At 44.3% G+C, this 25,118-nt stretch overlaps 1 protein-coding gene across 4 annotated transcripts in view; it reads right to left on the minus strand.

Moving 5' to 3' along the window:
* Positions 1–25,118, minus strand: part of CACNA1C (calcium voltage-gated channel subunit alpha1 C) — a 317,941-nt gene that overhangs the window by 226,033 nt on the left and 66,790 nt on the right. For all 4 annotated transcript variants that reach the window (XM_069762924.1, XM_069762925.1, XM_069762923.1 and 1 more), the window contains exon 3: positions 22,875–22,980. In XM_069762924.1, the coding sequence (XP_069619025.1) occupies positions 22,875–22,980 (106 nt within the window). The remainder of the gene's footprint in view (positions 1–22,874; positions 22,981–25,118) is intronic.

Consider the following 25,118-nt stretch of genomic DNA (forward strand, 5'->3'; position numbering starts at 1 on the left):
ATTTACTATATTTTCGGCTTAGACCCAGATCCTCAGGGAGTGAATTACAGCGTGTGGGGATTATTATGTCTTTATTGCACAGTGAACCCCAAATCTGGGCATTTTCATTACATCCTGATGTTTGAAATCAGTAGAAGCATTTTTTTCTGCTATGGGGTTGTTATATGATGGTCCTGATGGGGTCACATCAGCTGAGGCAGAACTCAGACAGCTTAAACAGGGTTCTGTTGATGCTGAGAGGTATTGCACCCAGTTCAGACGATGGTCCGCAGAGGTCAGGTGGAATGACCCAGCACTCAAGAGTCAGTTTTTAGCAGGTTTGAGTGAAAGAGTTAAAGATTTGCTCGTTGCATATCCTGCACCTGATACTTTGGAATCTGCTATGCATTTAGCTATCCGTGTGGATAGAAGATTGAGAGGCAGACAGAATGAAGAGAAGGCTCTTATAATGCTGGACCCAGTCTCTCAGGATAGCCCCGTCAACAGCGGGGAACCGATGCAACTTGGGGCGATGTCCTCTCGTTCCCAGGACAGGGAGAAGAGGTTTTCTGAAGGGCTATGCTTGTATTGTGGTAAGGCTGACCATTTTATTATGCAATGTGAGGTTCACATAAGGAAAGAAATAAAAAGGTCAGTAAGAGTAACACTCCAGTTCGTATTGTGTTTTTACGGTCAGCAGGAGTTTTTTTTTCTGGTAATACCATATATCATGGTCATTCCATTGATTTTCAGGTAATTGTGGATTGTGGTTCTGCACTTAATTTGATTGAGCAACAATTCTTAGACAAATATAAGTTTGATTTTGAACCATTGTCATCTCCTATTCCTGTTGTGGCTATTGATAACACTCCTCTGGAACATGGGTGTATTTCTCGAAAGGTTACCGGGTTCCCACTTACTGTGAATATGGAACATCAGGAGTTACTTGTTTGTCCTTGCTAAATTACCTTGCTCAGTCGTCCTGGGTTTACCCTGGTTAAAAATGCACAATCCTTTGCTGGACTGGTCGTCTAGTACTATAAGGTCCTGGGGTCAGGGGTGTTATGGTAATTATTGTGATGTTCACATTGCTGCTGTTGTGAAGAAGGAGCTACCTGAAGCCATTCAGGATTTCTGGAGGGTATTTTCGGAGGTTGAGTCGCAAGCTCTACCACCCCATAGAGATTAGGACTGCGCTATTGAGTTCGTCCCAGGTGCCACACTTCCTAAGAGTCGTTTATTTAATCTGACGAATCCCGAGAGGGAGGCCTTAAAGGAATACTTACAGACTAGTTTAGCTGCAGGTCATATAAGACCCTCTAAGTCCTCTGTGGCTGTAGGATTCTTTTTTTGTCAAAAAGAAGGATGGGGGCCTTAGGCCGTCTCTGGATTTTTGGGAGATTAATAAGATCACTGTGCGCAATCCTTACCCGTTGCCGCTAATTGAGGATTTGTTTAACCAACTAACCGGAGCGAAGTGGTTCTCTAAGATTGACCTTCATGGGGCATATAATTTGCTGCGGGTGAAGGAGGGCGATGAATGGAAGACAGCCTTTAATACCCTGGAAGGTCATTTTGAGTGTCTGGTGATGCCTTTTGGCCTTACTTATGCGCCTACGTTTTTTCAAAATTTAATTAATGACATTCTGAGGTCATTGATTGGTGGGAGTGTTATTGTTTATTTGGATGATATTTTGATCTATTCACCTGATCTGGAGTCGCATTGGCAGAGAGTCCGCGACGTTCTACAGATTTAGAGCGAAAACTCACTCTTTGCTAAATTGGAGACGTGTGAGTTTGCGGTACAGAAAATGAGTTTTTTGGGGTACCTTGTCTCCAGTGATGGGTTTGAGATGGACCCGGTGAAGGTTCAGGCAGTGCTGGAATGGCCTAGGCCTGAATGTATGAAGTCAGTTCAGAGATTTTTAGGGTTTGCTAATTACAGAAAATTGATAAATAATTTTTCTGTGATCGCTAAACCTATAACTGATCTCACCAAGAAGGGTTCCAATACTGTTCAATGGTCCTCTGAGGCTGTTAAGGCTTTTGAGCATCTCAAGGAGAGGTTTAGTTCTGCTCCTGTTTTGATCCAGACTGATGAGACCAAGCCATTTCCGGTAGAGGTTGATGCCTCACCAGTAGGGGTGGGGGAAGTTCTGTCCTAAGAGGGAGAGGATGGGGTGCACCCCTGTGCTTTCTTTTCTAAAAATATTTCGGAGACTGAGCTCTACTATGATGTTGGGAACAGGGAGTTGCTGGCCATTAAACTCGCGTTTGAGCATTGGCGAAATTTTTTGGAGGGGGCCAGACATCCAATACAGGTTTTTACTGATCATAAGAATCTGATATATCTGGATGCTGCTAAACGTTTGAATGCCAGTCAAGCTAGGTGGGCACTGTTTTTTGCCCGGTTTCATTTCTCCGTCACATATATCCCTGGGACAAAGAATGTTAAAGTGGATGCTTTGCCGCGTAGTATCTATCCAGAAGTTAATACTGAGAAGGAGGAATGTATTTTGCAGAGAGGGGTGGTGGTGGCAGCCTTAGGTTCTGAGTTGCAGAGTAGCATCCTAGAGGCCCAGAATGCTGCACCAACTAACACTCCCTATGGTAAATTATTTGTGCCTAGAGCCTTGCGGAGAGCTTTGTTTGCTGAATGTCATGAGTCTTGGTTGGCGGGTCATCCAGTGATTTCGGAAACTGGAAAGTTGATCGGTCGAAGTTTCTGTTGGCCAGGGTGGCAAAGAGAAATCATCAAGTGGGTGCATCAGTGTACTGTGTGCGCTAGGTCGAAGGCCTCACAAGCCCTGGCTGCAGGGTTGCTGTGCCCTTTGGAGGTTCCTAGTTCGCCATGGTCACATCTTGCTATGGATTTTATCACTGATCTGCCGGTCTCTGAGGGTTTTTCTGTCACCTGGTGTTCTTGTGGACTGGTTTAGTAAGATGTGTCATCTCGTCCCGTTCAATAGATTACCCTGCGCCAAGACTCTATCTAAGGCATTTGTGAAAGAGATTGTCAGGCTCCGTGGTGTTCTCACGGACATTGTCTCCGATACAGGACCACAGTTTGTGGCTCACTTTTGGTGTGCTTTTTGTGACAGACTAAAGGTTCATTTATCATTTTCATCAGGTTATCATCTGGAGTCCAATGGACAGACCGAAAGGAAGAACAAGGACTTCGAGCAGTTTTTGAGATATTTTGTAGCATACAATCAGGAGATGTGGTCGGAATATCTACCACTAGCTGAGTTTGCTCTTAATTATCATACTTCTTCCTCAGCTGGGTGTTCTCCTTGTTTTTGCTGTACAGGAAGGCATCCATCTTTTGGTTCATTATTCAAAGATTGGGACAGCGGTGCCTGAGGAGGAGACTTGTTCTGGAAATTTGGACTGGGTTTGGACCAACGTACGCCATAATCTGAAAGAGGCAAATAGGAGATCAAAGAACTATTTTGACAAGAAAAGAAGGGAGGCGTTGTTTGCAGTTGGGCACATGGTCTGATTGTCCTCTAGGAATCTGCGTTTGAAGAACCCTTCTAAAAAACTGGGGCCTAAGTTTGTAGGACCCTTCAAAGTGGTTCAGGTTGTCAACTCGGCAGCGGTGAGATTAGACATCCCCTCGTCCTGAAGAATTAATTCAGTTTTTCATGTATCTTTACTGAAGAAAGTTGACACACGAGATAAGGAGGCAATGCCGACTGTTCATTCAGTTGATGAGGACGGCGAGTTTGAGATTTCACGCATTTTAGATTCCAGGTGGCACAGAGGAAGGTTGCAGTATCTCGTGTCCTGGAAGGGTTTCGGTCCCGAGGATAAGTTCTGGGTGAAAGCTGAGGACGTCCCAGCCTCAAGGCTGATTAAGGCTTTTCACAGGAGATTTCCAAAAAAGGTTCAGCCAACAGGATTCGGAGGATCCTTGTAAAAGGGGAGGTACTGTTAGAATCTGTTTTGTTTTTGACCATCCACCATCTTGTTGTGGTGTTCTGGCTGCTGGTCTTTTTCCCCTGGTGCTGGGTTGTCTTAGGTCAGGTGATTGTATCACCCTTTATTACCCAGCACCTGCCTCCCATTCCTTGCTGGACACCAGTGTTAATCCACTAGAGTTCTGGCTTGGTGCCTTGATAGCTTTCTGTGTTTGATATAGTGCAGTTCTGGGATCTCTAGTTCTGCTATCTTTAGTTTCTGTTTTCTGATGGTTTCTGCAGCCATCCAGGTGTTTTCTATTAGGAGGTGACCCGTTTTTGTACCCAGTCCTTAGATCTTTCAGGGACCTCCTTCCCCTATCTATAGGTCTTCTCTGAGATTAACCTAGGATCATCGGTGGGTCTATTCGCAGGAATGGGTCGCCCACTCCATCGTAGGGTATCAGCATGGTCTCAGTGCAGGGTCAGTTTTCCCCTTTCTATCCTAGTTCTGTGTTGCTGTTCTGTAACAGTTTTACTTTTTGTTTCTGTTGGTACCATGAAAAAAACTCTAAACTACATTTCAAAATTTGTTGAATTTTTTCTAAGAATTATTTTTTATATATCGAATATGAGTTTTATAGGGGAAGTGGGTGTGATAACAATTTGGATTGGCAGTGTGATTTTTTTTTGCATATTTATTTTTCTTTTATTTCAAATATCATGCCCCCAATAAGGTCATAAAACAACTTTGTGATTTCCCCTGTAACTGGGGCTCATATTTTAGTCCAAGTTACAGTGGAAATGAAGCCTACTGACTGAATAGCAAAGCTGACGTGGTGGATAACATGACAGTTGGTGTTAGGCTCACCTGATTAGGTGGATCCTCAAAGCCCAAGGTCCAGGTGGGCACATGGGCCATGGGCTTCGGTGCAGCAGGCGATCGAGGCATGTAGGAAACAGGTAAAAGAGGTCCTGGAGACCACAGACAGGTAACAGAAGTCCAGGAGAACACAGACAGGTAGGAGAGGTCCTGGAGACTGCAGTCAGGTAGCAGAATTCCAGGAGACCACAGACAGGTAGACGTCAGGAGACCGCAGTCAAGTAGCAGAGGTCCTCGAGACCCAAGGCAGGTTGCAGAGGTCCTGGAGACTGCAGACAGGTACTGAGCAGCTTGTGGTGCACAGACAAACTAAGAGTCTTGCTACCAAGACAAGACACTGGTGTGTGTATTGGTGGACCTTATATAGGCCTAAGTAGATGATCACATGGGAGCACGCCAGGCTACTTGCAGAGCCTGACATGGAGCACAAGAGAGTTTAGCAGATTGGGGTGAAGGGAACAGAGCCTGGACCTGGGATAGGTGTGTAACAACTGGGTCCAGAAGAGGAAGCGCTGTTAACACTATATACACAATGATGGCTATTCGGGAAAGCAGAGACGTTAATAAGCAGTCTCTGCCTTCTCGATGAGGAGTCTGGCTGTGTCTGACAGTCAGATCCCCACTCCTGTAACTTTATGATCTCGTGCTGCTGCACTACTATATTCAGCAGCGTTTTAGAAAGTCACTGCAGAGCATAATGCGGACCACCTATACATTTATGGTTTATGGGTGGTCCGGAAGTAGTTAAGAGATAACCTACATGACCCGAATGGCTTACTCTGTACAGAATGAAAACCGATCCACGTAGATCAAACTTTCCACTTTTTACAGTGCTCCTCTGGGAGGAAAGTGTTCACAACACCCAAATATTTTTCCACCTTAAAGCTACAATTCAATCAACTCATTCATGCCCCCTCAATGTGCGGAAACCTTCCCAAAACCTATTCTGCAGGATATTAATCTATTCCTCCAACAGTCCGGGAGGTGAAATGTTTATCCGTAAGACTCCTTCAGAGGAATATTCAATGTTACCCATGCAGATTCATCATTCAGGAGTGAGGAGCATTTGGGGTCCATTTATAAAAAAAAAAAAAGTTTTGGGGGGAATTAAGGAAGGTTAAAAAGTTTTATATTTTTCTATTATTAAAAAAACGTTTTATTTCTCACTTATTTTTTAGTCCGGTAAGTGGATTTAAACCAGAGATCAAAACCTTGTTCCATGTACTGCAAAAATGCTGTGCTGCAATACATGGAGAAAATGAGATTCCCCTATGAAGCCCACCTGTAGGAGGACTAAGATGGCAGCCATGTAAACCTCCATTAGACCCCAGCGGTCACGACAACCTATTGACACCCTGCAGTCGCAGGACTATGGCCTCTATTCTTGTAGATAAGAGGAATCTGAGATCACAGATCTGTTACCACCTGAGACAATGAGAAAACGTAGGTGGTGTTGGAGTTCTTCTTTATTGATTTAGGCTGCAATTAACGCCAACTATAATTTTTGTTGTTTACTTGAGCACAAAATCCTGGAAAAATAGAAGTCTCCGGAGAACATTTATCTCCAGCGTCAGTCCCAGGGCTCCGACAACACAATTATATGTTAATGTTCCTGTAAGTGGACCCGCCCACCGCGCCCGGCCGCCGCCAAAAGGGAACTCCGCAAGAAAACAAGAGATTTCCAGTTACTGAAAATTATCAGAAAGAACACTAAATGCTGAACTAGTAACAGGAAAACTGTGAAAATGAAGATCTCATCTGTGCTGTCCATGTTACCCCCACACATAGGTAGGTAGTAATCCAGAGAGTGGTATGCTTCTAAAACACTAAAAAATACTACAATACTGCCCCCTATGAACAAGAATATAACTACTATAATACTGCCCCCTATGTACAAGAATATAACTACTATAATACTGCCCCTATGTACAAGAATATAACTACTATAATACTGCCCCTATGTACAAGAATATAACTACTATAATACTGCCCCTATGTACAACAATATAACTACTATAATACTGCTCCTATGCACAACAATATAACTACTATAATACTGCTCCTATGCACAAGAATATAACTACTATAATACTGCCCCTATGTACAAGAATATAACTACTATAATACTGCTCCTATGCACAAGAATATAACTACTATAATACTGCCCCTATGTACAAGAATATAACTACTATAATACTGCTCCTATGTACAAGAATATAACTACTATAATACTGCTCCTATGTACAAGAATATAACTACTATAATACTGCTCCTATGTACAACAATATAACTACTATAATACTGCCCCTATGTACAAGAATATAACTACTATAATACTGCTCCTATGTACAAGAATATAACTACTATAATACTGCTCCTATGTACAAGAATATAACTACTATAATACTGCTCCTATGTACAAGAATATAACTACTATAATACTGCTCCTATGTACAAGAATATAACTACTATAATACTGCTCCTATGTACAACAATATAACTACTATAATACTGCCCCTATGTACAAGAATATAACTACTATAATACTGCCCCTATGTACAAGAATATAACTACTATAACACTGTCCCCTATGTACAAGAATATAACTACTATAATACTGTTCCTATGTACAAGAATATAACTACTATAATACTGCTCCTATGTACAAGAATATAACTACTATAACACTGTCCCCTATGTACAAGAATATAACTACTATAATACTGTTCCTATGTACAAGAATATAACTACTATAATACTGCTCCTATGTACAAGAATATAACTACTATAACACTGTCCCCTATGTACAAGAATATAACTACTATAATACTGCCCCTATGTACAAGAATATAACTACTATAATACTGTTCCTATGTACAAGAATATAACTACTATAATACTGCTCCTATGTACAGGAATATAATTACTATAATACTGCCCCCTATGTACAAGAATATAACTACTATAATACTGCTCCTATGTACAAGAATATAACTACTATAATACTGCCCCTATGTACAAGAATATAACTACTATAATACTGCCCCTATGTACAAGAATGTAACTACTATAATACTGCTCCTATGTACAAGAATATAACTACTATAATACTGCCCCTATGTACAAGAATATAACTACTATAATACTGCCCCCTATGTACAAGAATATAACTATTATAATACTGCTCCTATGTACAAGAATATAACTACTATAATACTGCCCCTATGTACAAGAATGTAACTACTATAATACTGCTCCTATGTACAAGAATATAACTACTATAATACTGCCCCTATGTACAAGAATATAACTACTATAATACTGCCCCTATGTACAAGAATGTAACTACTATAATACTGCTCCTATGTACAAGAATATAACTACTATAATACTGCCCCAATGTACAAGAATATAACTACTATAATACTGCTCCTATGTACAAGAATATAACTACTATAATACTGCCCCAATGTACAAGAATATAACTACTATAATACTGCTCCTATGTACAAGAATATAACTACTATAATACTGCTCATATGTACAAGAATATAACTACTATAATACTGCTCCTATGTACAAGAATATAACTACTATAATACTGCTCCTATGTACAAGAATATAACTACTATAATACTGCTCCTATGTACAAGAATATAACTACTATAATACTGCTCCTATGTACAAGAATATAACTACTATAATACTGCCCCTATGTACAAGAATATATCTACTATAATACTGCTCCTATGTACAAGAATATATCTACTATAATACTGCCCCTATGTACAAGAATATAACTACTATAATACTGCCTCTTATGTACAAGAATATAACTACTATAATACTGCCTCCTATGTACAAGAATATAACTACTATAATACTGCTCCTATGTACAAGAATATAACTACTATAATACTGCTCCTATGTACAAGAATGTAACTACTATATTCAGAGTGTTACATACATGACATATAAAACTTTCTTGGTTTTGTCTCATGGCAGTAATATCCACCGTTTCTCCACATAGATGAGTGACAAGGTGCTGATCCCATGTTAGGTGCCATCATTCATCCTGCATCACCAATCCTGACTCCAGCAATAGAACAGATAAGGTGGAGGCTACTAGACACACAGGCTCCAAGATAATGGAAGCAGCATACAGTCATACATGGATTGTTCTAAATCTACCAGTGTTTAACTTTTAAAGGGAACCTGTCAACCCCAAAATCGAAGATGAGCTGCGGCCACCGGCATCAGGGGCTTATCTCCAGCATTCTGTAATGCATTCTGTAATGCTGTAGATAAGCCCCCGATGTATCCTAAAAGATGAGAAAAAGAGGTTATATTACACTCACCCTTCCGATCCGATGGGCGTCGCATTACAGAATGCTGGAGATAAGCCCCTGATGGCGGTGGGCTTAGCTCAACTTCCATTTTGGGGGTGACAGGTTCCCTTTAACCCCACAATCTCCTACACCACAAGTATAGCGGGAAAAGACGGAAACTGCACATTTATGTTACTTTGACTATAGAAAAGATTCTATAACAGAGGAGCGTCCCATGAGCAAAAATAATGCTAAAGATACAGAATACAGGCTGCAGAAAAGCACCTAGCTGATAATGAATAGTGATGAGCGAATAAACTCGTTACTCGAGATTTCCCAGCATGCTCGGGGGTCCTCCGAGTATTTTTTAGTACTTGGAGATTTAGTTTTTCTTGTTGCAGATTTACATATGTTAGCCAGCATTCTTTTGTCAGAGAATATGAATGATAACACTAAAACGTTTTCTCCACTCATGGTTAGTGGTTGGGTGAAGCCATTTATTGTCAGACTACTGTGTTTTCTCTTTTTAAATCATAATGACAACCCAAAACATCCAAATGACCCTGATGAAAAGTTCACATCCCCCATTTCTTAATACCGTGTATTGCCTCCTCTAACATTAATGACAGCTTGAAGTCTTTTGTGGTCGTTGTGGATGAGGTTCTTTATTTTCTCAGATGGTAAAGCTGCCCACTCTTCTTGGCAAAAAAAGCCTCCAGTTCCTGTAAACTCCTGGGCTGTCTAGATTTTCCATTTGTTAATCACAATGTGAACGCTGCTAACTGGCATTATCAACTCATTGGATATCTTTTTGTATCCCTTTCCTGTTTTATACAGTTCAACTACCTTTTCCCGTAAATCTGTTGACAATTCTTTTGCTTTTCAAAAGACTCACAATCCAGAAACGTCAGTGGCTGGATGAAAGATGCAAGAGTCTGTCTGGATCCCAGAAACGCACTCAGCTTTTATGCTCACACTGATTACAAGCAAACAGGTCACAGTGAGGATGTTACCTTTAGTAGCCATTCACATCCGTTTGTGTCAACTTCTGTGCATGTTATCGGCCAAAATCAGTAGGGTATGTGAACTTTTGATCAGGGTCATTTGGATATTTTGGGTTGTCATTATAAAAAAGAGAAAGCACAGTAGATTGGCAATAAATGCTTTCACCTAACCACTAAAAATGAGTGGAAAAGACCAAGAAAGCAAAAAATTTTGCCGGGGTATGTAAACTTTTGCGCACAACTGTACATTACATTATACTCCAGAGCTTCGCTCACTATTCTACTGGTGCAGTCACTGTGTACATACATTACATTACTGATCCTGAGTTACCTCCTGTATTATACTCCAGAGCTGCACTCACTATTCTGCTGGTGCAGTCACTGTGTACATACATTACTGATCCTGAGTTACATCCTGTATTATACTCCAGAGCTGCACTCGCTATTCTGCTGGTGCAGTCACTGTGTACATACATTACATTACTGATCCTGAGTTACCTCCTGTATTATACTCCAGAGCTGCACTCACTATTCTGCTGGTGCAGTCACTGTGTACATACATTACATTACTGATCCTGAGTTACATCCTGTATTATACTCCAGAGCTGCACTCACTATTCTGCTGGTGCAGTCACTGTGTACATACATTACATTACTGATCCTGAGTTACCTCCTGTATTATACTCCAGAGCTGCACTCACTATTCTGCTGGTGCAGTCACTGTGTACATACATTACATTACTGATCCTGAGTTACATCCTGTATTATACCCCAGAGCTGCACTCACTATTCTGCTGGTGCAGTCACTGTGTACATACATTACATTACTGATCCTGAGTTACATCCTGTATTATACCCCAGAGCTGCACTCACTATTCTGCTGGTGCAGTCACTGTGTACATACATTACATTACTGATCCTGAGTTACATCCTGTATTATACCCCAGAGCTGCACTCACTATTCTGCTGGTGCAGTCACTGTGTACATACATTACATTACTGATCCTGTGTTACATCTGTATTATACCCCAGAGCTGCACTCACTATTCTGCTGGTGCAGTCACTGTGTACATACATTACATTACTAATCCTGAGTTACATCCTGTATTATACCCCAGAGCTGCACTCACTATTCTGCTGGTGCAGTCACTGTGTACATACATTACATTACTGATCCTGAGTTACATCCTGTATTATACCCCAGAGCTGCACTCACTATTCTGCTGGTGCAGTCACTGTGTACATACATTACATTACTAATCCTGAGTTACATCCTGTATTATACCCCAGAGCTGCACTCACTATTCTGCTGGTGCAGTCACTGTGTACATACATTACATTACTGATCCTGAGTTACATCCTGTATTATACCCCAGAGCTGCACTCACTATTCTGCTGGTGCAGTCACTGTGTACATACATTACATTACTGATCCTGAGTTACATCCTGTATTATACCCCAGAGCTGCACTCAATATTCTGCTGGTGCAGTCACTGTGTACATACATTACATTATTGATCCTGAGTTACATCCTGTACTATCTTGTTTTCTGACAACCAAGCGTCACCTGTATATGGGGTCATGGTGGTTGTCACCCAGCTTTCCTTGGATCAGATACTGACAGGGAATGTCTGACATTACTTCCTATAGTCAGGATCAGGGCGCAGTAATTCCCCTCGCGATGTCTCTGGCGATCTCTTCTCCGTGGACTATTTTACAAATTCCTGCTGAGCCGCATCACGTGGTGTATTGATCCGTGAGGTAGGCAATAATGATCACTTAATACACTGTTATGAGTACACGGGCGGTGGATCGATGGCGGCTCTCCTGCATTGATTGGCGTCTGAAGGAAACTGATTACAATCGTAGAGTCTCAAAAAAAATCTAAAGTCAATTAACAGTAAGAGAGCCGCAACCGCGACCACTGAAACGGGGCATCTACTAAAATCCAGCGTCCAGTGTCACCAAACTTTCCCAGGACCCTGAATGGGACACAAATCTGCACTGAAAGAAGGTAAAGATGTGAGACAGACAGATATGTAAATTCAGGGGAGTCATAAAGATTGTGGACCCAAATTCAAAATCTCCAACAGCGCCCCAACTATCACAGGTGTTTAATGGTAACAGTGTTTTTACATTTGGCAAGGGGACATTTTGGACCCTCCAGTGTATTGTCAGGCTCTCTAGTGTATTGTCGGACCCTCTATTGTATTGTCGGACCCTGTAGTGTATTGTCAGACCCTCTAGTATATTGTCGGACCCTCTAGTGTATTGTCAGACCCTCTAGTGTATTGTCGGACCTTCCTGTGTATTGACGGACCCTCTAGTGTATTGTCAGACCCTCTAGTGTATTGTCAGACCCTCTAGTGTATTGTCAGACCCTCTAGTGTATTGTCAGACCCTCTAGTGTATTGTCGGACCCTCTAGTGTATTGTCGGACCCTCTAGTGTATTGTCGGACCCTCTAGTGTATTGTCGGACCCTCTAGTATATTATTGGACCCACTAGTGAATTGTCAGACCCTCTAGTAACATAGTAACATAGTTAGTAAGGCCGAAAAAAGACATTTGTCCATCCAGTTCAGCCTATATTCCATCAGAATAAATCCCCAGATCTACGTCCTTCTACAGAACCTAATAATTGTATGATACAATATTGTTCTGCTCCAGGAAGACATCCAGGCCTCTCTTGAACCCCTCGACTGAGTTTGCCATCACCACCTCCTCAGGCAAGCAATTCCAGATTCTCACCGCCCTAACCGTAAAGAATCCTCTTCTATGTTGGTGGAAAAACCTTCTCTCCTCCAGACGCAAAGAATGCCCCCTTGTGCCCGTCACCTTCCTTGGTATAAACAGATCCTCAGCGAGATATTTGTATTGTCCCCTTATATACTTATACATGGTTATTAGATCGCCCCTCAGTCGTCTTTTTTCTAGACTAAATAATCCTAATTTCGCTAATCTATCTGGGTATTGTAGTTCTCCCATCCCCTTTATTAATTTTGTTGCCCTCCTTTGTACTCTCTCTAGTTCCATTATATCCTTCCTGAGCACCGGTGCCCAAAACTGGACACAGTACTCCATGTGCGGTCTAACTAGGGATTTGTACAGAGGCAGTATAATGCTCTCATCATGTGTATCCAGACCTCTTTTAATGCACCCCATGATCCTGTTTGCCTTGGCAGCTGCTGCCTGGCACTGGCTGCTCCAGGTAAGTTTATCATTAACTAGGATCCCCAAGTCCTTCTCCCTGTCAGATTTACCCAGTGGTTTCCCATTCAGTGTGTAATGGTGACATTGATTCCTTCTTCCCATGTGTATAACCTTACATTTATCATTGTTAAACCTCATCTGCCACCTTTCAGCCCAAGTTTCCAACTTATCCAGATCCATCTGCAGCAGAATACTATCTTCTCTTGTATTAACTGCTTTACATAGTTTTGTATCATCTGCAAATATCGATATTTTACTGTGTAAACCTTCTACCAGATCATTAATGAATATGCTGAAGAGAACAGGTCCCAATACCGACCCCTGCGGTACCCCACTAGTCACAGCGACCCAGTTAGAGACTATACCATTTATAACCACCCTCTGCTTTCTATCACTAAAGGTACCGTCACACTAAGCGACGCTGCAGCGATACCGACAACGATCCGGATCGCTGCAGCGTCGCTGTTTGGTCGCTGGAGAGCTGTCACACAGACAGCTCTCCAGCGACCAACGATCCCGAGGTCCCCGGTAACCAGGGCAAACATCGGGCCACCAAGCGCAGGGCCGCGCCCAGCAACCCGATGCCCACCCTGGTCACCATCGTCAAAGCAAAAAAACCAACCACCACACACCCACCCACCGCCGCCTGTCCCCGGTGCCGCACCTCTCCGCTCCGGCCGCGAGCGCCGGGCAGCCGGACAGCAGAGCGGTGACGTCACCGCTCTGCTCTCCGGCCGCTGCGCCCACAGCCAGAGCAGAGAAGCACAGCGCAAAGGGACAGACAGTGTATTGCTGGACCCCCTATTGTATTGTTGGACCCTCAAGTGTATTGTCGGACCCTCTTGTTTATTGTCAGACTCTAGTGTATTGTCGGACCTCTAGTGTATTGTTGGACCCTCTTGTATATTGTCAGACTCTCTAGTGTATTGTCGGACCCTCTAGTGTATTGTTGGACCCTCTAATGTATTGTTTGACCCTCTAGTGTATTGTCGGACACTCCAGTGTATTGTCGGACCCCCTATTGTATTGTTTGACCCTCAAGTGTATTGTCAGACTCTCCAGTGTATTGTCAGACCCTCTAGTGTATTGTCACTCTCTAGTGTATTGTCAGACCCTCTAGTGTATTGTCAGACCCTCTAGTGTATTGTCAGACCCTCTAGTGTATTGTCGGACCCTCTAGTGTATTGTCAGACTCTCTAGTGTATTGTCGGACCCTCTAGTGTATTGTCAGACTCTCTAGTGTATTGTCGGACCCTCTAGTGTATTGTCGGACCCTCTAGTGTATTGTCGGACCCTCTAGTGTATTGTCGGACCCTCTAGTGTATTGTCAGACCCTCTAGTGTATTGTCGGACCCTCTAGTGTATTGTCAGACTCTCTAGTGTATTGTCAGACCCTCTAGTGTATTGTCAGACTCTCTAGTGTATTGTAGGACCCTCTAGTGTATTGTCAGACCCTCTAGTGTATTGTCGGACCCTCTAGTGTATTGTCGGACCCTCTAGTGTATTGTCAGACTCTCTAGTGTATTGTCAGACTCTCTAGTGTATTGTCAGACCCTCTAGTGTATTGTCAGACCCTCTAGTGTATTGTCAGACCCTCTAGTGTATTGTCGGACCCTCTAGTGTATTGTCGGACCCTCTAGTGTATTGTCAGACCCTCTAGTGTATTGTCAGACCCTCTAGTGTATTGTCGGACCCTCTAGTGTATTGTCAGACTCTCTAGTGTATTGTCAGACCCTCTAGTGTATTGTCAGACTCTCTAGTGTATTGTAGGACCCTCTAGTGTATTGTCAGACCCTCTAGTGTATTGTCGGACCCTCTAGTGTATTGTCGGACCCTCTAGTGTATTGTCAGACTCTCTAGTGTATTGTCAGACTCTCTAGTGTATTGTCAGACCCTCTAGTGTATTGTCAGACCCTCTAGTGTATTGTCAGACCCTCTAGTGTATTGTCGGACCCTCTAGTGTATTGTCGGACCCTCTAGTGTATTGTCAGACTCTCTAGTGTATTGTCGGACCCTCTAGTGTATTGTCAGACTCTCTAGTGTATTGTCAGACCCTCTAGTGTATTGTCAGACCCTCTAGTGTATTGTCAGACCCTCTAGTGTATTGTCGGACCCTCTAGTGTATTGTCGGACCCACTAGTGTATTGTCGGACCCATTAGTATATTATCGGACCCACTAGTGTATTGTCGGACCCACTAGTGTATTGTGGGACCCATTAGTGAATTGTCGGACCCTCTAGTGTATTGATGGACCCCCTATTGTATTGTTGGACCCTCAAGTGTATTGTCGGACCCTCTAGTGTATTGTTGGACCCTCTTGTATATTGTCAGACTCTCTAGTGTATTGTCGGACCCTCTAGTGTATTGTTGGACCCTCTAATGTATTGTTTGACCCTCTAGTGTATTGTCGGACACTCCAATGTATTGTCGGACCCCCTATTGTATTGTTTGACCCTCTAGTGTTTTGTCGGACCCCCTATTGTATTGTTGGACCCTGTAATGTATTGTCACATAGAGAAGCGTCAGGGTAAATGTCTACAATGCAGGACCCATGCTGTAAGAGAAGAGCCCCTCTCCTTATCCCTTCATGATAGATGTCTGTATAGATAAGATCCATGTAATCTGTCTCCCCACAATGGCGGTGGCATGCAGGCTGCGGTGGCGTGTGATGATAGCGTGTGTAATGTATTGTACTAAGGCGCGCGGCTCTTTAATCTTCATGGAGAAGGTTAATTATCATGTAATGAAGCTGTAGACTTGTGACAGTGTGGAGATCCGCTATAATCACTTTATTGATTACTCCAACAGGAACCGTGGGAAACGCATCAAATCCAAGAAATGTTTGTCATTGACAATCTGTGATTCTGCCCGAGATGGAAGACGGATCTGTGCCCGGGATGGAAGACGGACCTGTGCCCGGGATGGAAGACGCATTTGTGCCCGGGATGGAAGACGGATCTGTGCCCGGGATGGAAGACGCATCTGTGCCCGGGATGGAAGACGGATCTGTGCCCGGGATGGAAGACGGATCTGTGCCCGAGATGGAAGACGCATCTGTGCCCGGGATGAAAGACGGATCTATGCCCGGAATGGAAGATGGGTTTATGCCAGGGATTGAAGACAGATCAGTGCCCGAGATGGAAGATAGATCTGTGCCAGGGATGGAAGACAGATCAGTGCCCGAGATGGAAGACGGATCTGTGCCAGGGATGGAAGACAGATCAGTGCCCGAGACGGAAGACGCATCGGTGCCCGGGATGAAAGACGGATCTGTGCCCGGGATGGAAGACGGATTTGTGCCTGGGATGGAGGATGGATCTGTGCCCCGGATGAAAGACGGGTCTGTGCCCCGGATGGAAGACGGGTCTGTGCCCCGGATGGAAGACGGGTCTGTGCCCCGGATGGAAGACGGGTCTGTGCCCCGGATGGAAGACGGGTCTGTGCCCCGGATGGAAGACGGGTCTGTGCCCCGGATGGAAGACGGGTCTGTGCCCCGGATGGAAGACGGGTCTGTGCCCGGGATGGAAGACAGATTTGTGCCTGGGATGGAAGATGGATCTGTGCACAGGATGGAAGATAGATCCGTCTTCCATCTCGGGCACAGATCCATGCCCGAGATGGAAGACGGACCTGTACCCGGGATTGAAGACGGACCTGTGCCCGGGATGGAAGACGGATCTATGCCCGAGATGGAAGACGGACCTGTACCCGGGATTGAAGACGGACCTGTGCCCGGGATGGAAGACGGATCTGTGCCCGAGAAGGAAGACGGATCTATGCCCGGGACGGAAGACGGATCTGTGCCCGGGACGGAAGACGGATCTGTGCCCGGGACGGAAGACGGATCTGTGCCCAAGATGGAAGATGGATCTGAGCCCGAGATGGAAGACGGACCTGTACCCGGGATTGAAGACGGACCTGTGCCCGGGATGGAAGACGGATCTGTGCCCGAGAAGGAAGACGGATCTATGCCCGGGATGGAAGACGGATCTGTGCCCGGGACGGAAGACGGATCTGTGCCCAAGATGGAAGATGGATCTGAGCCCGAGATGGAAGACGGATCTGTGCCCGAGATGGAAGACGGATCTGTGCCCGAGATGGAAGACGGATCTGTGCCCGGGACGGAAGACGGATCTGTGCCCGGGATGGAAGACGGATCTGTGCCTGGGATGGAAGACGGATCTGTGCCTGGGATGGAAGACGGATCTGTGCCTGGGATGGAAGACGGATCTGTGCCTGGGATGGAAGACGGATCTATGCCCGGGATGGAAGACGGATCTGTGCCTGGGATGGAAGACGGATCTGTGCCTGGGATGGAAGACGGATCTGTGCCTGGGATGGAAGACGGATCTGTGCCTGGGATGGAAGACGGATCTGTGCCGGGATGGAAGACGGATCTGTGCCCGGGATGGAAGACGGATCTGTGCCCGGGATGGAAGACGGATCTGTGCACAGGATGGAAGACGGATCTGTGCCGGAGATGGAAGATGGATCTGTTCCCAGGATGGAAGATGGATCTGAGCCCGTTATGGAAGACGGATCTGTGCCTGGGATGGAAGACGGATCTGTGCCCGGGATGGAAGACGGATCTGTGCCCGAGATGGAAGACGGATCTGTGCACAGGATGGAAGACGGATCTGTGCCAGAGATGGAAGACGGATCTGTGCACAGGATGGAAGATGGACCTGTGCCGGAGATGGAAGACGGATCTGTTCCCAGGATGGGAGATGGATCTGAGCCCAGTACCAATCATATATATTCCTGGACTAGACCAACCAGCAGGCATCCTGACTGACACCTCCAAGGGTGCAAGGTTTGGAAATTGCAGTGCCAACATTTACCCCCTGCAGAGCAGGAGATTATACATGATGTATTTCTCCACATCTCAATATTCTCATCTGCATCGGTATAATTTCTCTGTGCGGACACTGTGCTCTCATACTCCAGTCCTTCCACTATGTCTATGGTGGCTGCTGTCAGTAAGACCATTAAAGGTCATAACAGTCATCTTATCTAAACCTGATAACAGAGGGAAATAGCTTCCTGGCAGACAAGGAAAGAGCAATGCCAAGGACTGATGCCCTGATGTGACTGAGCCGGCACCAGATCATTAGTGCAAAAATCCACTTGTTAATCCGGGAAAACTATTTCTAAAATCATGTGTACAAACTGGGGCTCTAAAGCAAGGAAGGAAACCATCAACATGGAAAGGGAACCTGTCAGCAGGATTTACCTCTGTAAGTCATTCCCAGCAATGTTGGTGATCTGAGATATTTCTAAAGTTACATCCATTAGTCACATGTGAGGCCGTACATCTTACAAGAACCTTCAATATAGTTTTAGCTCAAAACCAATCAATAGGCCAGGAGCAGGCTTAGTCCGGATACGCCCACTGGACACTTGAGTCATCATTTGCATACGGCGTGAGCGTTTGTTAATGTGCTTTATATACGGTATATTGCACGACAATAAATGATAAGATGTAACACCCCTCATTAGAGAAGAGGAGACATTGGCCCCCTGTGTAAATGAAGTCCGGGAAAAGTTGCCCTTTAAGCTACGTTCAGATTAGCGTTGCGCGCCGCTGCTTCGGCGACGCAACGCACGACGCACGCAAAAACGCTGCGTTTTGCGACGCGTGCATCGTTTTTTGACGAAAATCGGACGCAAGAAAAATGCAACTTGTTGCATTTTCTTGCGTCCGACGCTAGCGTCAAAAACGACGCACGTGTCGGAAAACGCAACAAGAAAAACGCATGCGTCCCCCATGTTAAACATAGGGGCGCATGACGCGTGCGTCGCCGCTGCGTCGCCCGACGCAGCGTCGGGAAACGCTAATCTGAACGTAGCCTTAAGTCGTCTCCTGCGCATCACATATCAGTTGTGAAGCAGACGGGTCACATTTGAGAAGTGTAACAGGTGGGTGGGAGATGTATCTGCTCATTGTGATGCCAAGAACAGATACAATGGCACAGTGCCCCGGGGGTAAGGTCATCGGACCATTGTACAAGGCCAGGAGGGTCGACACCGTCTCCTCCAGTGCAGGACTGGTTAACTTGACACTAATTTGTCACCGTCACGTCCACCTCCGACCGACCAGGATGATTTGGAATTTGAGCTGAATTTTCAGCGCTTGGATCCAGAATAACAACGTGTGAGTCATCCCCAGATGCTGGCGGCCACCGATGAATGTATGAAGCTGATCAGCGCCGAGCGTGACCGGAAAGATGATCGGGCTCCGATGGAGTCAACGCAAGAGCTGCGTCCTAACATCCGACACCAACCGCCAGGAGAAGGCCGCAAGGGACCACATACAATGTATATACAGGAGATACCCAGGTTATACCAGCTGTACATATATAATATATATAGGAGATGCCCAGGTTATACCGGCTGTACATATATAATTATATACAGGATATACCCAGGTTACACCAGCTGTACATATATAATATATATAGGAGATGCCCAGGTTATACCAGCTGTACATATATAATATATATAGGAGATGCCCAGGTTATACCAGCTGTACATATATAATATATATAGGAGATGCCCAGGTTATACCAGCTGTACATATATAATATATATAGGAGATGCCCAGGTTATACCGGCTGTACATATATAATTATATACAGGATATACCCAGGTTACACCAGCTGTACATATATAATATATATAGGAGATGCCCAGGTTATACCGGCTGTACATATATAATTATATACAGGATATACCCAGGTTACACCAGCTGTACATATATAATATATATAGGAGATGCCCAGGTTATACCAGCTGTACATATATAATATATATAGGAGATGCCCAGGTTATACCGGCTGTGCATACATAACTATATACAGGAGATGCCCAGGTTATACCAGCTGTACATGTATAATTATATACAGAAGATACCCAGGTTATACCAGCTGTACATATATAATATATATAGGAGATGCCCAGGTTATACCAGCTGTACATATATAATTATATACAGAAGGTACCCAGGTTATACCAGCTGTACATATATAATATATATAGGAGATGCCCAGGTTATACCGGCTGTACATATATAATTATACACAGGCTATACCCAGGTTACACCAGCTGTACATATATAATATATATAGGAGATGCCCGGGTTATACCAGCTGAATACATATGGTAAGGGGGCACCACGGACAATTAATACTGGACTGGGATCCAACCCTGACCTGAGTACACAAGAATATAAAGAAGAAAGAACAAGCACAGGCCATACACGGGGATCACCAGACAGCAAGGAAATGTGCAAAACACAGCTTTTATTAAGGTATAGCACAGGACAAAAAACATTAAAACCATCTAAAAACCATAGAAAAACAGTAGCCTAAAATAAGGCATGTGCCTGTATACAAATACAGGGGGAACAAAAGGGTACGGAAGGATATGTATATTCCTCAGACTCCTATATGGACAGCATATATCTTGATACACATATCATACATAAGGACACAAATGAGTCAAATGAATAACATATAAAGCATAGGAGACATGAGGTAAATAGGTAAAAACCACTCTGGAAAATACCAGTTGTAAAACCTGAACTGCTTAGGAACCAAAAATATGGTATCACAAATGATAGCGTACAGATATAATGAGACACATATCTAAATACCCCCACTCCTTAAATAAATGCGGCATACCACATGGACCCAAACACACATGCTATCCTCAGTGGTGTGTAACACGGCAAGCTCTAAGTCCTAATCCTGGATAATACCAAGACAGGCACATAGTGTGGTGTTCAGAAAAAAACAAAATACCCAAGCACCCCATTTGCGTACCAAAGTTCCCCCAGAAAGTAGCGGGCATAGTAGCCCAATGTAAATAACAGGCACAAAGACAAGCGAGTACCCTACGCGTGTCGCCACGACGGTGGCTTCATCAGGGGTATCCCTGATGTGTCCTTATGTATGATATGTGTATCAAGATATATGCTGTCCATATAGGAGTCTGAGGAATATACATATCCTTCCGTACCCTTTTGTTCCCCCTGTATTTGTATACAGGCACATGCCTTATTTTAGGCTACTGTTTTTCTATGGTTTTTAGATGGTTTTAATGTTTTTTGTCCTGTGCTATACCTTAATAAAAGCTGTGTTTTGCACATTTCCTTGCTGTCTGGTGATCCCCGTTTATGGCCTGTGCTTGTTCTTTCTTCTTTACGGGTTATACCAGCTGTACATATATAATTATACACAGGATATACCCAGGTTACACCAGCTGTACATATATAATATATATAGGAGATGCCCAGGTTATACCAGATGTACATATATAATTATATACAGGAGATACCCAGGTTATACCAGCTGTACATATATAATTATACACAGGATATACCCAGGTTACACCAGCTGTACATATATAATTATATACAGGATATACCCAGATTACACCAGCTGTACATATATAATTATACACAGGATATACCCAGGTTATACCGGCTGTACATATATAATTATACACAGGATATACCCAGGTTATACCAGCTGTACATATATGATTATATACAGAATATACCCAGGTTATACCAGCTGTACATATATAATTATACACAGGAGATGCCCAGGTTATACCAGCTGTACATATATGATTATACACAGGATATACCCAGGTTATACCAGCTGTACATATATAATTATACACAGGATATACCCAGGTTATACCAGCTGTACATATATGATTATATACAGAATATACCCAGGTTATACCAGCTGTACATATAATTATACACAGGATATACCCAGATTACACCAGCTGTACATATATAATTATACACAGGATATACCCAGGTTATACCGGCTGTACATATATAATTATACACAGGATATACCCAGGTTATACCGGCTGTACATATATAATATATATAGGAGATGCCCAGGTTATACCAGCTGTACATATATAATTATATACAGAATATACCCAGGTTATACCAGCTGTACATATATAATTATACACAGGATATACCCAGATTACACCAGCTGTACATATATAATTATACACAGGATATACCCAGGTTATACCGGCTGTACATATATAATTATACACAGGAGAGGCCCAGGTTATACCGGCTGTACATATATAATTATACACAGGATATACCCAGGTTATACCGGCTGTACATATATAATTATACACAGGAGATGCCCAGGTTATACCAGCTGTACATATATAATTATATACAGAATATACCCAGGTTATACCGGCTGTACATATATAATTATACACAGGAGAGGCCCAGGTTATACCGGCTGTACATATATAATTATACACAGGATATACCCAGGTTATACCAGCTGTACATATATAATTATACACAGGAGACATCTGAAGCCTTAAAGTGCCGGTCGCCATCACAGTCGGACGCTTATTACAGTCCTGTAACGTTATAAGAGCAGCAGATGACACGGGACGGATTAATAACATTTCAGATATCACAATGGACACCGTCGTCGCCATCACAGACCGAGCTCCTCACAGACGTCCGAGCCGCGGAGGGTGAAAATGAAATAATCCGGCACTTACCAGGTTGGAGTTTGTGGCGTTGGAGTCGTCCTCCGGGAAGGGAATATACACCGCTAAGGCCACACAGTTGGCAAAAATAGTCAGTAAAATAATGATTTCAAAGGGTCTGGAGGTAATGGGTTAAGGCAAAATGGCGGTATATGGTTACCATGGCGACACAACAATACAACTATACCAGATACGTTTTTAGTATGGAAAAAAACACATTTTCGGTAGCCAAAATCACACCAAGATGTCTGAGGTAAATCTCCTGGCAGTCCTGCTCCTAGCAACCAATCAGAGAGCAGTTCCCATTTCTTAAGCTGCTCTGGGAGCATGGAAGCTGCGCTGTGATTGGTTGTTAGGGAAGCGGTTCACACACAAGGCCTAGTAATCTTGCTGGCGGACAGCGGCCGTCTCCTCAGGACTTTCTTCCTGTGTAGACAGAGTTAATCCTCAGCGCCTGAGCGCTGACACCGAACATCTGCCTGTCACATCGGCCCCATGATTCAGCGCACGTGTGCCAGAATAAACATTCGACCCTAAGCGTCTCCCTATTTATACTCTTCCTTCAGGCTTGTACCTTGCTTCTAGTGTACACCCCTCCTCACATGTAGAGCGCCATGGAATAAATGGCGCTATAATAATAATAATAATAGTGCATTTCCGAGCACATATACTGTATGGCCTAGTTAACACATATCTGAAGGTGGCCACCATTTCCAGAAAGCTGGCGGAGAACCAGTATGGCCGCCATTATTACAGTTGTCAGGAAAAGAAACAGCGCCTCTACTGTCTCCTGTAATGGCTTTATGGAGGCTGTGACTGGACATGAGGTCACTCATGGTCAGTGACGGATGTGACACCATTTTTTCGGTTCCTTGACTCCTAATGTGAGAACAACTTTAGGTCCAACAGGGTTGTCACCTAGTAATGGAGGCCATAATGATTGCTTCCTAGATTTCTCAGAAATAGAAACTACTCTGCACCATTACTATACTATTTGGTGTTGTGGCCTAAGTTCCTCAGGTGTGTGGTATGTGTTATCCATGGCTGTTGTCTGTGTTCCTCAGGGGTGTGGTATGTGTTATCCATGGCTGTTGTCTGTGTTCCTCAGGGGTGTGGTATGTGTTATCCATGGCTGTTGTCTGTGTTCTTCATGGGTGTGGCATGTGATATCCATGGCTGTTGTCTGTGTTCCTCAGGGGTGTGGCATGTGATATCCAGGGCTGTTGTCTGTGTTCCTCAGGGGTGTGGCATGTGATATCCAGGGCTGTTGTCTGTGTTCCTCATGGGTGTGGTCTGAAATACATTGGGATGATGTCTAGTTCCTCAAGAGTGTGATCTGAGATTCTTAGATCTGTTGTCTTAGTTCCTCTGGATTGTGGGATACCCAGGGCTGTTGTCAGAGGTACTGAGGGGTGTGGTCTGAGATACCCAGGGCTGTTGTCAGAGGTACTGAGGGGTGTGGTCTGAGATACCCAGGGCTGTTGTCAGAGGTACTGAGGGGTGTGGTCTGAGATACCCAGGGCTGTTGTCAGAGGTACTCAGGGGTGTGGTCTGAGATACCCAGGGCTGTTGTCTGAGGTACTCAGGAGTGTGGTCTCAGATACCCAGGGCTGTTGTCTGAGGTACTCAGGGTTGTGGTCTGAGATACCCAGGGCTGTTGTCAGAGGTACTGAGGGGTGTGGTCTGAGATACCCAGGGCTGTTGTCAGAGGTACTGAGGGGTGTGGTCTGAGATACCCAGGGCTGTTATCAGAGATACTCAGGGGTGTGGTCTCAGATACCCAGGGCTGTTGTCAGAGGTACTCAGGGGTGTGGTCTGAGATACCCAGGGCTGTTGTCAGAGGTACTCAGGGGTGTGGTCTGAGATACCCAGGGCTGTTGTCAGAGGTACTCAGGGGTGTGGTCTGAGATACCCAGGGCTGTTGTCAGAGATACTCAGGGGTGTGGTCTGAGATACCCAGGGCTGTTGTCAGAGGTACTCAGGGGTATGGTCTGAGATACCCAGGGCTGTTGTCAGAGATACTCAGGGATGTGGTCTGAGATACCCAGGGCTGTTGTCAGAGGTACTCAGGGATGTGGTCTGAGATACCCAGGGCTGTTGTCTGAGGTGTGTGGTCTGAGATACCCAGGGCTGTTGTCAGAGGTACTGAGGGGTGTGGTCTGAGATACCCAGGGCTGTTGTCAGAGGTACTGAGGGGTGTGGTCTGAGATACCCAGGGCTGTTGTCAGAGGTACTCAGGGGTGTGGTCTGAGATAC

This window comes from Ranitomeya imitator, chromosome 4 (assembly GCF_032444005.1).
Source record: "Ranitomeya imitator isolate aRanImi1 chromosome 4, aRanImi1.pri, whole genome shotgun sequence".
NCBI classification, from domain to species: Eukaryota; Metazoa; Chordata; class Amphibia; order Anura; family Dendrobatidae; genus Ranitomeya; species Ranitomeya imitator.